Genomic DNA, 15,318 nt, shown 5'->3' with positions numbered 1-15,318 from the left:
CTCTCTGGAACGCGCACACACAGTCCTCTTGGCTTTATCTTCACTTAGAAATATGCTCTAAAATTGAAAATAGCCAAGATGCTGTTTTAAGCTGTGCTGACTTGTTAGAAATAATACAAAAGAAACATGTCACCTGCAACACCTCCCAAGAGAGGGTGCTTCTCATGGTGGGGGTGCTGATTTCGGCATAGCTGTCGTGCCGAATTGAACACCTCTGACATGAAAAGCACCCTCTCTCAGGTTTATTAGTTTAGTGAAATGAGAAGTATTCAATTTAATTTGGGCAAAATAAACAAACTAATGTGTCAGTGGATTATTTCAGCTTTTGATTCAAGCAACATAGCATGTGCTCCTGACAGGGGTTGTTTTGTTTTTTTTTGTCAGGGATGCTGAATTCGGCACAACACTGGCACCTTCATATTGTTTATTTTTTTCTTCTAGCTTTTTGCTAAAATGTTTGGGAAAATGTTTATCTTAGGGGATAAGTGCCATTTTGGTTCGAATACCAGAGTTAAGGTAGTTCTGTGTGGTTCGAATCCTGTTCTTGCAGCTTGCTATCAGCTTCCGGAGCTCACCTGGGAGAGCACAATTGGCCTTGCTCTCTCTGGGTGGGTAGATGGTTCTCTCTCCCCACATCACTCCAAAGGGTGATGTCACTTAATGCAAGGCATCTGTGAGCTGATGTATCGGAACCTGCGCTGTGAGCTGTGATGCTACTCGGCAATGCATCAGCAGCATCACTAGTGATAGCGGGAGTCCTAATGAGTGGGTTGGGTGATTGGCCGTGTAAATTAGGGAGAAAATGGGAAAAAAAACTCAATGTTATACGAATAGGGATTCAGTCTTTTAAAGGACATTAAATAACAGCATAAACTAAGAAGATAACAGCCCAGGCCTTCACTTCAGTTGAAGGCCCCCTCAAAAGAACGTCATAAATGTAATTAATCAATAATAAAAAAGAACTTCTCAGACGTGACAGTGTGAACGTACTTATCCACTAAACATTCTCATTAGTCAGTGAGGGCTTAAAAATGACCTCTTAAACTGTTCTCCTCTTACAGCAATTAATGAGCAAGCCCCTTGTCCAGAAACACTAAAACATGGTCAGTCTCTTTATTGATTGGATCGTGTCCAAGTAGGCATTTAGAACGAGGTTTCTTGCTCACTCTCCGCTGTGAAGGTCACATGTGTTGTTCCTGATAGGCTGACAGGGATTGATGAGCACGCTACTATCCTTTAGGCAAAATTAGTTATTGAGCTAAGGCTCAGGGATTCAGGATTCAGGCAGTGGAAGACAACAGCGTGTCCACTAATGGTCTGTACACATCTGACGTCAAATGTGTCTGAGACGTTTGCGCCGCACTCGACATGAATTCATCCTGTCAGGCTTTAAAAGCACGTGGGTGAAGAGACTCAATCTAACCTGATTGGACGTGCCGATGTCGACGCCGCCCTTTAGATATTCCAGAACCTTGTCGATGTTCCCCGCTCTCGCAGCCCGCAGGAAACTGGTGTTGCTGTCCGACTGGAAAAGAGAGAAAGAGAAAGAAAAGCGGTTATTTAAATGAATTACTGTTAAGAATACACAGCCAACAGTGCCAGCTCTTTTGGTTGACCAATTGTCTCAGACTGCCTTCATTGAGGACCAGAAGCAAAGTGGATTCTTCCAATAAATGGCAGTTTTGTCCAGTAGGTGTAATGTTTTTACAGGAAATGTGCATTAAATAAATGTATTTTCTCATTTATGTTTTTTGATTTATGTTTTTTGTCGAATTACAACACCACAGATCAAGTTTATCTGCTATATTTGCTGTGGAAAGGAACACTGAAAAAAATTATGAGTAAAATTTTTGCTATTTATAGGTATATGTTTAAGTAAAATGGACATTATTGTTTTACTCTATAACTATCCACTGACAACATTTCTCCTAATAAAATATTGTAATTCAGAGCATTTATTTGCAGAAAATGAGAAATGGCTGAAATAATAAAAAAAGATGCAGAGCTTTCAGACATCAAATAATGCAAGAAAACAAGTTCATATTCATGTTCAAGTTTTAAGAGTTCAAAAATCTTTATATATTTGGTGGAATAACCCTGGTCTTTAATCACAGTTTTCATGCATCTTTGCATGTTCTCCTCCACCAGTCTTACACAATGCTTTTGGATAACTTCATGCTACTCCTGGTGCAAACATTCAAGCAGTTCAGTTTGGTTTGATGGCTTGTGATCATCCATCTTCCTCTTGATTATATTCCAGAGGTTTTCAATTTGGTAAAATCAAAGAAACTTAACATTTTTAAGTAGTCTCTTATTTGTTTCCACAGCTGTATATGCCTTATCAAAAACTAGTCCATGACACCTTCCACAAATCCAAATGGGAGGAAAATAGAAAATAAGTGGTGGTTTATGAGTTTTTTTTTTTTTTTGCTCAGTGTGTGTTCTCTAGAATATAAGTGTTATGAGATTGAAAGTTTTTTTTTGTAATTAAACATATGGGGATGGGCGGAGCCTTTTACAGTCAAACTATAAACAACCAAAATATGTGCTGACCTGTGGTGGCTTCACTTTGGAGATACATTGCTTGTAACATTAATTTTACTGTTATCAAACCATTTTGCAAGCTAGACAACTCATAGATCTAGATCACATGCTTCCAGGCTTAAGCTGAGTATGTCAGTATGTTTCTAAAATCAAGATGAATAGCCCTGGGTTTAAGATAAGATATAATAATAATAATTATTATTATTAGTAATCACATAGTGGGGAAATTTGAAGTTAAAAAGGCCTCTGGTGCCAAGATCCTGTTTTCTGGGTTGATCCCTTTAGATATCTTTTCACCAATATTTATTTGTTCATCAGGAAGGCTTGGGGCTGCCAAACTACACTCTCTGACCCACACAGCGTCCAGTTACAGGCACTGTGTTAATGAAAAGATACAGGTAAAAGATACAGATACAGATACAGATACAGTCCAGATGGTGGGGCAGGCCCAAACCACCTGCATACTGACACTAACACCATATGCACATCCATATCCTGCTGCCCTTCAACCGCAGTGTGAATTAAAAGCACAGGAAGATAAATATTAATATAAACCGAGCAAACAGGCATTTCTAAAAAAAAAAAAAAGTATTATATTACACTATGTTAAAAAAAATGACTAAATTGGCCACACTACATTCCAACTCTGTTGGTAATTAGAGCTTTACTCATAATTATTATGTCTTTTTTTTGTTTGCCAAATTGTCATTTGTTATGCAGCTCTTATTTGGGCATAATATCATTAATATAGACTATTTTACTGTTGCTAAATGTAAACTAATTACTAGACCGCAATCAATGAATATTTTAGTACTCACATAAGTTGAATATTTTTCCAATTAATCGATTAGTCACAATTATTTTTATTGTGCCCTCCATTTGTATTTCCTATTGATAAGACTCCTGATCCAATGCATGTTTTACTGTGTCTAGACAGCTAAACGTTTAGGGTCTGCTGGACATTTTCAATAGTTGACGTACCTTAATAAAATTACAAAGCATATTAAAGGAGACATTCTTACATGCAGGATATTGTTATTTTTTAGCAAATTCTACTTAAATGTCTTTAACTGAGATACAAATATTAACAGAAAATATTATTTTGAATTTGACCATGTTTTGTTCAATAATCAGTCTCTTTTACTGTGAGCAAATTTATTGCATTGTATTTTTCGCACTATAAGGCGCACCAGATTACAAGACACATTATGCAACACTAGGGAGGAACAGGGGTGTCGCCATGTTTCCTTCTAATTTAGCAGGTCTTGGTGATGGGGGTGTCTAAGTAAAAAAAAAAAGTATTTCTTAAAAAAAAAAAAAAACATTTTCTTTTAAAGTTAAACAAAACAAGCACTGGATGTTACTCTACACATAATTCTCTCCTGAAACTGTTTATTTGAGTGAATAAAGCACTTTGTATTTACAGTAAGGTAAGATTTTCAGATTTCCACTAAGGCAGCTTAGCTTAGCACTAGCAGTTAAGCGCTGCCCAACAGCGCTACACTAAGGAACCCTAACCCTGTTCAACAGAATGAACAAGGAAAGAAACTAGAAATTCAGAGAGCAGGAGCTTGAGGACGTGGACTGCCTTGTATGTGATTGGTCGCTTGTCGCTCTGTCGCTTTGTCGCCTCTCGCGTGTCGTGATGACAAATCACGCCCTGCCATAGGAAATTAATGGTCGCCTGTCGCTTTTTCGCTTCGCAGTGTGAACGCAGGGTCAGTGTTATTATTATATATTACTAACCACGGCGATATTACCTAGCAGTTAGTCCCACATAGCTTGTTTTGACATGGTAAACACACAGATTACAGTCTGATATGTTCACCTCTGAACGGCAAAAAAACTAGTGCTTAGCATGATTAGCAACTACTGCTAAAGCTGCTTCAGCAGCAAAAGAGCTAGTCCTAAGCAGTGTTAGCAGCTAATGCTAATACAGCTTCAGTCTTGGTGCTGTAAAACTTAACTGGAACTCCTGTATAAAGCTGTACTTTAGCAGATTGGCTTTACTGCTTCTTAATAACCTGACTGGTAAAATTGCTACATAATTCATTATAAGACATTTTTATAAGAGTATTTTTGAAAAAATAAAGGATTTCAAGTGTCCTTTATAGTGCAAGAAATACAGTAATAATTTTACTGAAAGGAAAATGTCAATGTTTTTTTTTATTAATGTAAATTGCCATTAAGTCTGTTTGATATTTCTATATTACTAGTTTATTTATAAGTATTTACTTATTATTATGTTATTTTCCTTTGTATTGCACTCTTAAATTGCCTCTGTAACCTGAGTCGCCAGGTTTGTGGTTTTAGTCGCGGGAAAAAAAATTAAAGGATGAGGTGAGTGTTTTTTTGGGGGGGCTATTTTATATTTATTGCAGCCACCAAAAAGCCTTCAAAGCAAAAGCAAACAGCTCAAAATGAAAATTGTGATATACTGTTTAGTGAATTCTGTGGCAACCTTGGGTATTAAGCTAGTTTAAGCTTCTGACGAAGGGAGTTTTAGACAGACTTTGGGCAGGATTTTTTGCTGGATCTGGCAACTCTATAGAGGTTTTTAATAGCTATTACTGTTAATAACACATGGTATGATAGGTCTGCTGCCTCTAAATGAACAGGGTGGCAATAATAGCCTATATTAAAAGCAATTAACTATTTCTACAGCAATTTCAGGCTCAGCATGTTAATGCTAAGGTGCATCAGACTAGGTAGTATCAGCTAAACGCTCACTGAATGCTGCATAGAGCTGCAGTGCATCAGTCAGCACCGGCCAAGCAATCAGCAGCAGCAGCTCCCTGAACAGCAGGAGGACGAAGCAAACGCTACGCAGCAGAGTGAGGGAATTAAGCTTTTAAAAAGACATGAAACAAAAGAAATGTGTGATCATGTTTCTGATATACAGAAATTAAAATTTTAAGAACTAAAAAAAATTAAATAAAAAAAATTAAGAGACCACTTCAGTTTCTGAATCAGTTTTTCTGATTGTGCTATTTATAGCTTTATGTTTGAGTAAAATGAACATTGTTGTTTTATTCTACAGACAACATTTCTCCCAAATTCCAAATAAAAATATTGTCATTTAAAGCTTTTATAAAATATTATAACATTTCATAAGTTCATAATCATAAAGTTTTAGGATTTCAGAAATCAATATTTGGTGGAATAACCCTGTTTTTTTATCACCGTTTTCATGCATCTTGGCATGTTCTCCTCCACCAGTCTTACACACTGCTTTTGGATAACTTTACGCCACTCCTGGTGCTAAAATTCAAGCAGTTTAGCTTGGTTTAATGGCTTGTCATTATCCATCTTCCTCTTGATTATATTCCAGAGGTTTTCAATTTGGTAAAATCAAAGAAATTCATAATTTTTAAGTGGACTTTTATTTGTTTTTCAAAGCGATATATTTATACATACATATACTCTGCATAAGATAGGAAACAATAACAACTCGCATCTTCTTGTCAATCAAAGGGATCATTTGACAGAGCTTAATTTCACGCCTAATCATGATGTTATTCAAACTGTACAAAAGCTGTTCTAATGCTAAGTTTAATCAAAGCATCAGTGCTTGTCAGCATATCCACTATCTCTCTGTTAGTCTATCAAATCTAAAAATAAATCACATTTTCATGAATCTAATAGCTGTCTTTGCTTACGATCACACTCCTAAAAGTATGCATCTAACAGTATCGAACACTGAGTAGACCTTTATTGATTAGTGATGCTCCCAAGGCTACAAAACACTTACAGAAGGACTGAGTTTAATGACAAAGGGTCTGAACCTACATAAAACCTTCATACAGGTTCATTCCAATCAGTATCAGTTGTATTTAAGGATGCATTTGTCAATTCTGATGTCTGATTTAATTTTTAGCAAATATTAGGGCATAATGACTAAAGTATAGATATTAAAAATAGAGATATCGCTCTGCTGCAGAAACCCATTAAAGCCAGTGACATACTCAACTGTATGTGCTGGCTCCACTTCACAAGTCTGACATTTTTTTTCTTGTTTTTGACTCAAACTCACATATTTGTACAATATATAACATGTAAAACCTGTCTTGTTAAGAAAAGAGACCAAAAATATGAAACACCACTAACTGGATACCCCTCTTGAGAGTTAACAACCACCATTTTCCACGCAAATCAGCAAACAGTGCAGAGCACAACCACAATAAAAAATACAGCAGCATCGGTCAGAAAGCTAAAGGAATCACATAATGATGAGTGATGAGCAGAGATGTAAAGTAACAAAGTAGAACTGCTTCACTACTGTGTGCTCAAAATTAACGGAGGACCACAAAGTTCCTCGAAAAACAGTAGGTAATTCAGGCTGTCATTTTCTCAAAGGGCGTCCAGTTGTTCTGGACAGGAATAAAATTTGAGAGGACCCAGTAAGGGCTTTTGTCTGATATTAAAATGTGTTTGTTAATCTAAAAAAATGTAAGTATGATACAAAAAAAGCAAAAACAAAAGAAAAAAATTCTCTAAAATACACCTTTTATCATCAAAGGCTTTGTTGAGTATAAAAACACAGCCATCATGTTGTGTGTGTTGATGAGCCGGTACACTGTTGACAGCAAACACACAGCACAGCGTACTCTCTCTGTATTTGCTCACACTCTGATTGGACGTTGAAAGTTGTCCAAATAAAGTTAAGCCGCTCACGGATCACTCTAAACCCTGGCTGCCAGAATCAGAGTGATGCAACCTGTTTGTGCTGGTAGTTCCACCACCCCCAGGGGGGAGCAGCAGGTGCCAGGATGTCTGTCTCACACACTGGAAATGACTGGTCCCTGCAGAGCTGCTTACACTGAGGAGACACCACACCACAGAATGACTCTCAGGAGAGCTGCCCATCTCACCAGGGATGAACCGCATTCAAGCAATGGCTGTAACCTGTGCTTAAGCGTTTAAACAGTTAGAGAGTATGAGCTGCTAAATGCTTATATAGTGATTAGAACACTGTAGAAACCCAACAGCACCAATTCTACATTTAATTCTACATCAGAGTTGTCACATTCTCGTCCTGTTTTGTGTCTCTCCTTTCTGTCTCTGTGTTTTTCCTGCCCTCCTGTTTGTTTATTTACCTTTGTCTCCGCCCCTGTCCTCAGTGCTGTGGCCTGTGTTCTTATGTAGCTCTGCCCCCTTGTTACCTGTCCCCAGGTTTTCCTTGTTTCCTGTCCGCTTCTGTGTATATACAGCCCTTTGTTTCCAGTGTTAGCTTGTCGGTTCTTGTGCATTTAATATATGTTAGGTTGTAGGTTTCTCTATGTTTTCTGTCTCAGTGTATTCTGTGTTTCCTCCAGTTACCTTGTCTGTTTATTTATACAGTGTTTACTTTGGTTTATTTCCATTATTAAAATACTCATATTTGTGTCAGCCTGCTGCACCTGACAAGAGTTAAAGGATGTCTGAATGACGTTCCTCTAATTAATCATTTAACAAGGTTTAAGAATATAAATACTTTCTGAACAATATTAAGTTCAAATATATAGCCCAAGTGTAAAAAAGAAAAAAAAAAACAACAACAACAATAAGTCTATGCATTGCACATTCAACTGCAATAGGCCAACAACAATAAAATAACTTACATGCAAAATAAAACAAGATAACATTGGATATTCTTTCAAACAAACTGAAATCTAACAAAAGAAACTAATTACATAGGCCATAGGCTGGTGCAAATGCTCAGGCTGTTTCAAATAAATAATGTAATAAATAAATTGTAATACAATTAATTACGAATGAGACAACATTTAGCAGTCTGAATGATTTCAGAACAGGTTTACACATCAGCGCTGCTGGTCAAGTTTGTATTTCAAGTTGTAAATTTCATGTAATGGCATCCATCTCTGGAAACAGCGGTACCGGTAGTCACTGGTTTACGTCACAGATCTAAAATACATCCACCGCATCGTGTGATTAGTTTTAACACAGGAAGCAGGGAAGAACGATAGGATTTCAGCTCTTGCTCATGAATACATTCATACATGCAAACACATCGCCTCTGATTGGCAGCTCTACGACACAGCAAGATGGAAACAGTCAAAAAACATTTAAAATTAAAGACATTTTTACACTAATAACAGTCAATGTCATATGTTACTTTACAACCTGTGTAATGCTCGCTAAGTGCAGTTCAGCCACTGACCTAGTCTTAGAGTCTCTGTAAAACACAAAATCCACCGGAGATCCTATGCAAACCTTTAGTTACACACAGAGGTGGGTAGTCCAGAAATCCAAAAATCCACCCCGGGGATTTAACTAGTGTAAACAGAACTGTTCTAAAAAATACACCTACCTATCTCAATTGTACGTGTGGTTAGTTTTAACACAGTGCTAGAACTATGACCACACCATGGCTACATTCACATTACAAGCCACACTGCTCAAATCTGATGTTTTGATTCACAAATGTAAGTGTGAACGAATCTGTCCCTGAAACACAGCACATTGATATGTATATAAACGTCGCCTTCTTCACCAACAACAAAAAAACTACATATTAGAGAGACGACCCGTATCTTTATACAGGGAAATGGCTGATTTAGCAGCTCATATGTGGAGAATCTTTTGCTGGAGTAGAGAGAACAGCTGGTCTGAAGTACATGTTCAGGTCGAGGAGGAGAAAAAAGACCAGGCGGTTTGCTTTTGCTGTTTTTGCAGCTATAGCTGCACAGCTGCACCAAGAGATGTGTGGGTCTGAGAGAGAAGCACGTAGTGAATGCATAACAATTCCGATTTGACCGTTCACATTCAAGTCGCATGTCCCTGGATCAGATACGTATCTGATTTAGGACCACATTTGAAATCTGATTTGAAAAAAATGGATTTGGCATGTTCACACAGCCATGAAAAAGTCAGATATGAGCAAATCTGATCAGATTTAAGTCACTTCAGCCTCTTAATCTTTCATTTTTTTTAGTTTCAGATAGTATTTCTTTTTTATGAACTGACTAATTTGAATGAAAGGCATAATTAAATAAAAGAAGGCATACTAATGAAATACATAATCCATTTTATGAAATAAGGTGGATGCAGCTGTAAAATAGCTATTTGTTGTATATAATTATAAAATATAATAACATTTTTGATGGCATGGAGCTGTGCAATTGTCATGTAATGACAGCCATCACTGAAAAGGTAATCACTGTTCATGCCGCAGATCTAAAATACATCCACCACATCGTGGGTTTAGTTTTAACACAGTGCTAAAACTATGACCCCACTCTGAGAAACAACAGGTAAGTCTGCAGTGGCCTTGAGTTACTACACTCTCACCAAGCTTTTTGTTTCCAAACCAAAAAGAAAGAATGTGATCTTTTTTTTTCAGGTAATGTTTTTCATAAACTGACTCATTTCCCATGAAATGTTCAAGCCACAGTCCTTTAATATGAATGAAATGCTTCATTCAACCAAAGAATACAGTAAAACTAATGGAATACATAATCCATTTTATGACATAATGAGGGTGTAGCTCTAACATAGCTAGAGGTGTAAACCTACTGTTTCAAAATACGTTATTTTAAGTCCAAAGCCAATGAAAATGTGTTATTTATTTTACATTTTACAAAAGTGGATACATTGATCTTCTTCCACCACCAATTTTTAATGACATGAAGCTGTGCGAAAACAGGTAATCACTGGTTTACGTCACAGATCTAAAATACATCCACCGCACCGTGGGGTTAGTTTTAACTCAGTGCTAGAACTATGACCCCACTTTGAGAAGCAACAGGAAAGACTGCAGTAGCCTTGAGTTACTTAACTCACACCAAGCTTTTTTTGTTGCCGAACCAAAGAAAAGGAATGTGTGTGACGCCACATACTGGAGTGAGACGCTTGCAGTAAAAATTAGGAGTGACCAAACACGGATGATCTGAATACAAGCAAAAGTAAAAACCAGAAACAAGCCTATCCCAAACATTAAAGCCAAAACACAGTCCAAAACGATTAAGGGTCAAAAAACAGAGCAAAAAAAACAAGGAAAACTAGCAAAAGTGCATGACAAAATCAGAGACAGAAGCCAGAAATTGGTCAAACACAGAAATAGACAAAACAAAGATATAACGCCCTGTATTCAGCTGACCCTGCCTTTTCTCCTCCAAGACACATGAGGTCGCTCTCTCCCCAGTTTTAATTGCGCTCACTTGTTTTCACCTACTCATTGTTTGCACTTTTTAAGGACGTCGTACCTGAGCAGTGGTGCGACATCTTGTTTGTATCTGTATCTCTATGTCATTTCGAAGCATTCTGTATTTATCTCTGCTTTTTCTGCTATTTGGACCTTTTTCTCTATTCTCAAACTCAATTTTTCTATTTGTTTTATTTATTTTTTTGTCTTCTTGCCTGTTTTGACCTGCATTTGGATCAAACCATCAAAAACCCATCTTGTGTGACAAATACTTTGCGGAAAGCTGAACAAAAAGACGTATTTGTAAGCTATATATACATGGGAAAACAGCTGAAAGGAATCAAAACACAGGTGAGGCTGATCTACCAATCAGGTGCTGATTATCTCTCTGAGTAAATGTGAGTAAATGTGAGTAAAGTTGTTTGCTGTTGTCTAGTTTAAACGTTTTCTCTGTCTGATAACGGAAGCTATAAGGAAATCGGCTTGCCAGCTGGTTGACGGTCATCAACCTCACGGTAGAGTTATCTCTCAAGCATACGTAATGCCTTCAGCTGACCACTGCATAATTCCAGCAAGGATTAATCTATAAGATTCCGACAATATACATTAAATCTCAAGCTCTTAACATAACCTCAAAGCTTAGTGGACATAGAGGCTCAAAGCCTTGACAAATGGAGACGGATGGAACCGTTACAGAACATTGTGTCAAAAGGCCTCCGGCTCGCCAGCTCTACATGAAACATTCATTCAGAGAGTGCTCTTCTGCTCTAATCAGTGTACTATCAGAAGGATTTATGAATAATGCAACATCCCATGACAACTAATGCCACTGGAAACATCCATACTCCGCCCAGTATCCATGGGGACCAGCTGGTCTGCACGTACTAATATCCACGACAACAAAGCCTGTCATTTTGTGAACGTGCATAGAATGTTATTTAACTTCTGTTAGTTTTTTTTTTTTTTTCGTTTGATGGTTTTAGAAGTTTATCAGGTTCTTCTAGACCAGAACATGTTACATTAGCTTGGTAGGGTCAGAACTGACACCAACACCATAGTTAACCATGGTTCCAAAATGCCTTGCCACAGAATTCCACAGAATACATTAGGTTCATAAAAAACATACAAATTATTATTTGTAATAATTTCAAAAATCCCACTTTAAGAAAATGACAGTCAATCTGCATCATATGCATTATATGAAGACAATATGACAAGTCTGGATGCTAATTATTTGCTCAATGTTGTTTATCTCACTTCCGCCACCTTTTTATGGAAAAAGTTAAAAAGATGTTTCATTTGAAAGAGGAAAATGTTGCCCAGACACATAAAGTCTGGCTGCAAGTCTAGCTTTCATGCTGATGAACAGTGTCTGGAGTGAGAAATGGAAGACATAAATACGCTGCACATAAAACGGCCCTGAGAAATTCACCATCACAAAACAGAGACAAAATACTTTTCTAGGCCAGAAAGATATATGATATGTATATATATATATATATATATATATATATACCTGCACATTTACATATGTCCCTGTAAAAAACATAGTCGTGTGGCTGCAAGCAGCGAACGCTGCACATACCACGTTCAGTGTGAACACAGCTTAGCATGGAGCAGCAAGTGTACCTTCAGGACCAGAATAGAAAAGCACTGCTGTAACCATTCACAATATCTTGTGACCTGTATGCTGTCATCCTGAACAATCACAGATTCAGAATAGCATCTCTGTAATCCAACATAATGCAATAATACCGGTCAGCAGTTTGATGGTATTCAGGTTTACATCCAGGTTCAGAATGGGGGAGGGGGACTGTGGTTTTAGGGATATTGAGTGTAGCATGATTGTTGGTGACAGATGGGATGGTTTGAGTATTTCTAGAAATTTAAGCTCAGCGTAGTTCTGCCAGATGACTCTTGTGCTACGTTACCTTACCTAGACCAATCACCAGCTTCCATCTGTCTTTAAAAAACCTCAAAACACATCTGTCTTCCTTTTTTTATATGCAACCGATTTACATTTCCCCTCCATCCTTCCCAAAGCAACCAGGCTGGAAAAGGTCCCATTCAGTTGCCCAGGGGTTTGGCATTAACAGTCCCTTCTACACACATGGCCAATGAAGACTGGTTTAGGCCAATGCAGGGGCCTAAACCAAAGACTTTTACTTAAATGTTGTTTCTGGTCAGATTTTGTCTACATTTAACTTCTTTTTTTGCATGCTCGCCTCTGGAGACTACTGGTAGAACTGCTGATCTACTGGGATTTTCAGTAAGTATAACAGTTTCTCTTGTTGATGGGAGGGATTAACAGAGAATGGTAAGGCTCGCTGGAGCTGACAGAAAAGCTACTGTAACTCTTTTGATCTGTACAATTGTGTTGAGCAGAAAAACACAAAAATCTCAACCACTTATGTCAGCCAGAAACAGAGAGCTGCAGCTGGAGTGGTCAAAAGTATCACACGATGCAGTCAAGTCAACATGCACCACAATCTCAAAGGAATATTTCCAAGACATAGATCCATAGGAAGAACCTGACCCAGACCTGCATACTAGCATTAGCAACATAACACACAGCTTAACATACAGAGCCATACAAGCCTGTTCTCATGTTACAATGTTTCCCATGGAAGCTAAATGTAATATGTGCATGGCGATCTTCTGCATTAAGGTGGATGTAATTGTTGCCTTGCTTGTCTGTTTGCATGTACAATTTTAGCCAGATGCCACCAGTCTCAATCTTTGCTTTTCTCAAATGTAGAATACTATGACAGGCCTTGCTTAAACTCCATTAATTCACACCTCCTTGCCATGTGAAAGCTGGCCAGCATTCGGCCTTGCTCACAAGACAACACCTCACAACTTATACAGGTATGAGCATTCCCAAGTAGGGTTGGGGATCATAGAGTATATCAGGATATGATATTTTCATGATACGTTGCCAACAATAATGATCATAACACTTTATTTTAATTCTGTGATACTCAATACTGTATATCACAAGAAAATTCTCTATGATGCAAATAGAATATTCCTAAATAAGCAAATACCAGGAATGGTGTACTTATAGGTGTCATTTTTACAGAGAATTTGACAGCAAATAATCTTCGAGATTAGTAAAGGATTAAATTAAGTAAGTCAAATTGGGGGGTGGGGGGGTCTTAGAAAGTTTTGAGTGCCCAAGTTTTAATAAAAATATAGATATTTGACACCATGTATGGGTGATTCTCACGAAATCAGACTAATGAGGTGGCATTAAGGAGTGTGATGAACAGGTAAATGCTATCAATTTGGGAAACACTGGTTTATAAACATCTCATCATAGGCTATATTGGAAGTGATTAAAAGAAGACATTGTGATATTTTAAATTATGTATTTTTTATAATTTAGTGTGAAATTCTCAGTACCGCAACGCGTCCATTGCTGAATCTCGGCTCTTCAATTATACAATTTTAACATTTAAAATAAATAAATAATAAAAAACTTAAATGTATCTTATAAAGTAAATTGTTACAGTCAATAAAATGTATTACTTGGAATTCATTGGTAAAAGAAAAGAAAATATTTAGAAAAATAACTTTGGTCAGAACCAATGTTCTCAGCCTCCGCAACAATTTTCAAGCACCATTTAAGACCACAAGGAACAGAAAAAAACAGCCATTTTGAGAGGGGGGACACCTTTTAGTATGACACCCAAGATGGCTACCAGGTAAGCACCTAATTTTATACCTCTCCAGATAAATGTTAAAAACTTGGTTGTCAGCGAGCATACACAACTTTTTGTTTCTCATTACCGAAACAGCTAGTTTTTAATGTTTAAAAAAATGATAATTTTATTGTGTTTTGGGAATTTTTAAGGTTTTTAAAGTCTAAATACAAAAAGCTAACAAAAGTTATAAATATATAAATTTCATGAAACAACCTTTATTAACAGTTTATAACAATAAAAGTTGTTGAAATTTATATATTATATGACAATAATCTGTTCCCCGGTGTAGTTACACAGGTAAAATTTATTTCAAGTCACTACTTTCAATGGACTCTTAAAATTCTTTTTCTAAAATACAGATTGCAGATGACCAATATGAGGTGGACACCATGAACTGTGCCGGGGAAAACCGCTTCTATGTTCCATCTTTAAGGTTTTCTGGGGAAAAGGTCTGGTATTACCGCCAGGACATCAGAGACCAAATTCCTGAGCCTCTGCCGGTCACCTCCTCTGCTAGGCATTTCTGTGTTTTGCCTGATATTTGGGCTAAACACAAACAGCGCACCTGAGGCGTATTGTATTACAAATTGGATGTATATTGAATTGCTTGTTTAATTTTAATTTAGTTGCACATTGATGTTTACATTTTTCATGAGATTAATGCTTCATACAAAGATGTTTGATGAGATGTTGAATTGCTTGTTTCATACTTTTAATTTTTAATAACTTTTAATATTTAATTTCAATTCAGTTGTACATTGATGTTTATATCTGTCATGAAATTAATACTTAAAAAAGTTGTTTTATGAGATGTTGAATTACTTATTTTGTATTTAAACATTCCATTTCAATTTAGTTATACAGTGATGTTTAAAGTTTTAAAGAATTTATGTCTAATGAGGTATGTTGAAATTTGTTTTATTA

General features: G+C 36.9%; 1 protein-coding gene across 28 annotated transcripts in view; it reads right to left on the bottom strand.

The window, feature by feature from the left end:
- Positions 1 to 15,318, bottom strand: part of ank2b (ankyrin 2b, neuronal) — a 281,005-nt gene that overhangs the window by 112,459 nt on the left and 153,228 nt on the right. For all 28 annotated transcript variants that reach the window (XM_049483036.1, XM_049483035.1, XM_049483037.1 and 25 more), the window contains exon 2: positions 1,424 to 1,525. In XM_049483036.1, coding sequence (XP_049338993.1) covers positions 1,424 to 1,525 — 102 coding nt within the window. The remainder of the gene's footprint in view (positions 1 to 1,423; positions 1,526 to 15,318) is intronic.

This window comes from Astyanax mexicanus, chromosome 8 (genome assembly GCF_023375975.1).
Source record: "Astyanax mexicanus isolate ESR-SI-001 chromosome 8, AstMex3_surface, whole genome shotgun sequence".
Classification (NCBI taxonomy): Eukaryota; Metazoa; Chordata; class Actinopteri; order Characiformes; family Acestrorhamphidae; genus Astyanax; species Astyanax mexicanus.
Note: the sequence above shows the minus strand (reverse complement) of the source record. Positions and strands in the feature narration are given on the sequence as shown.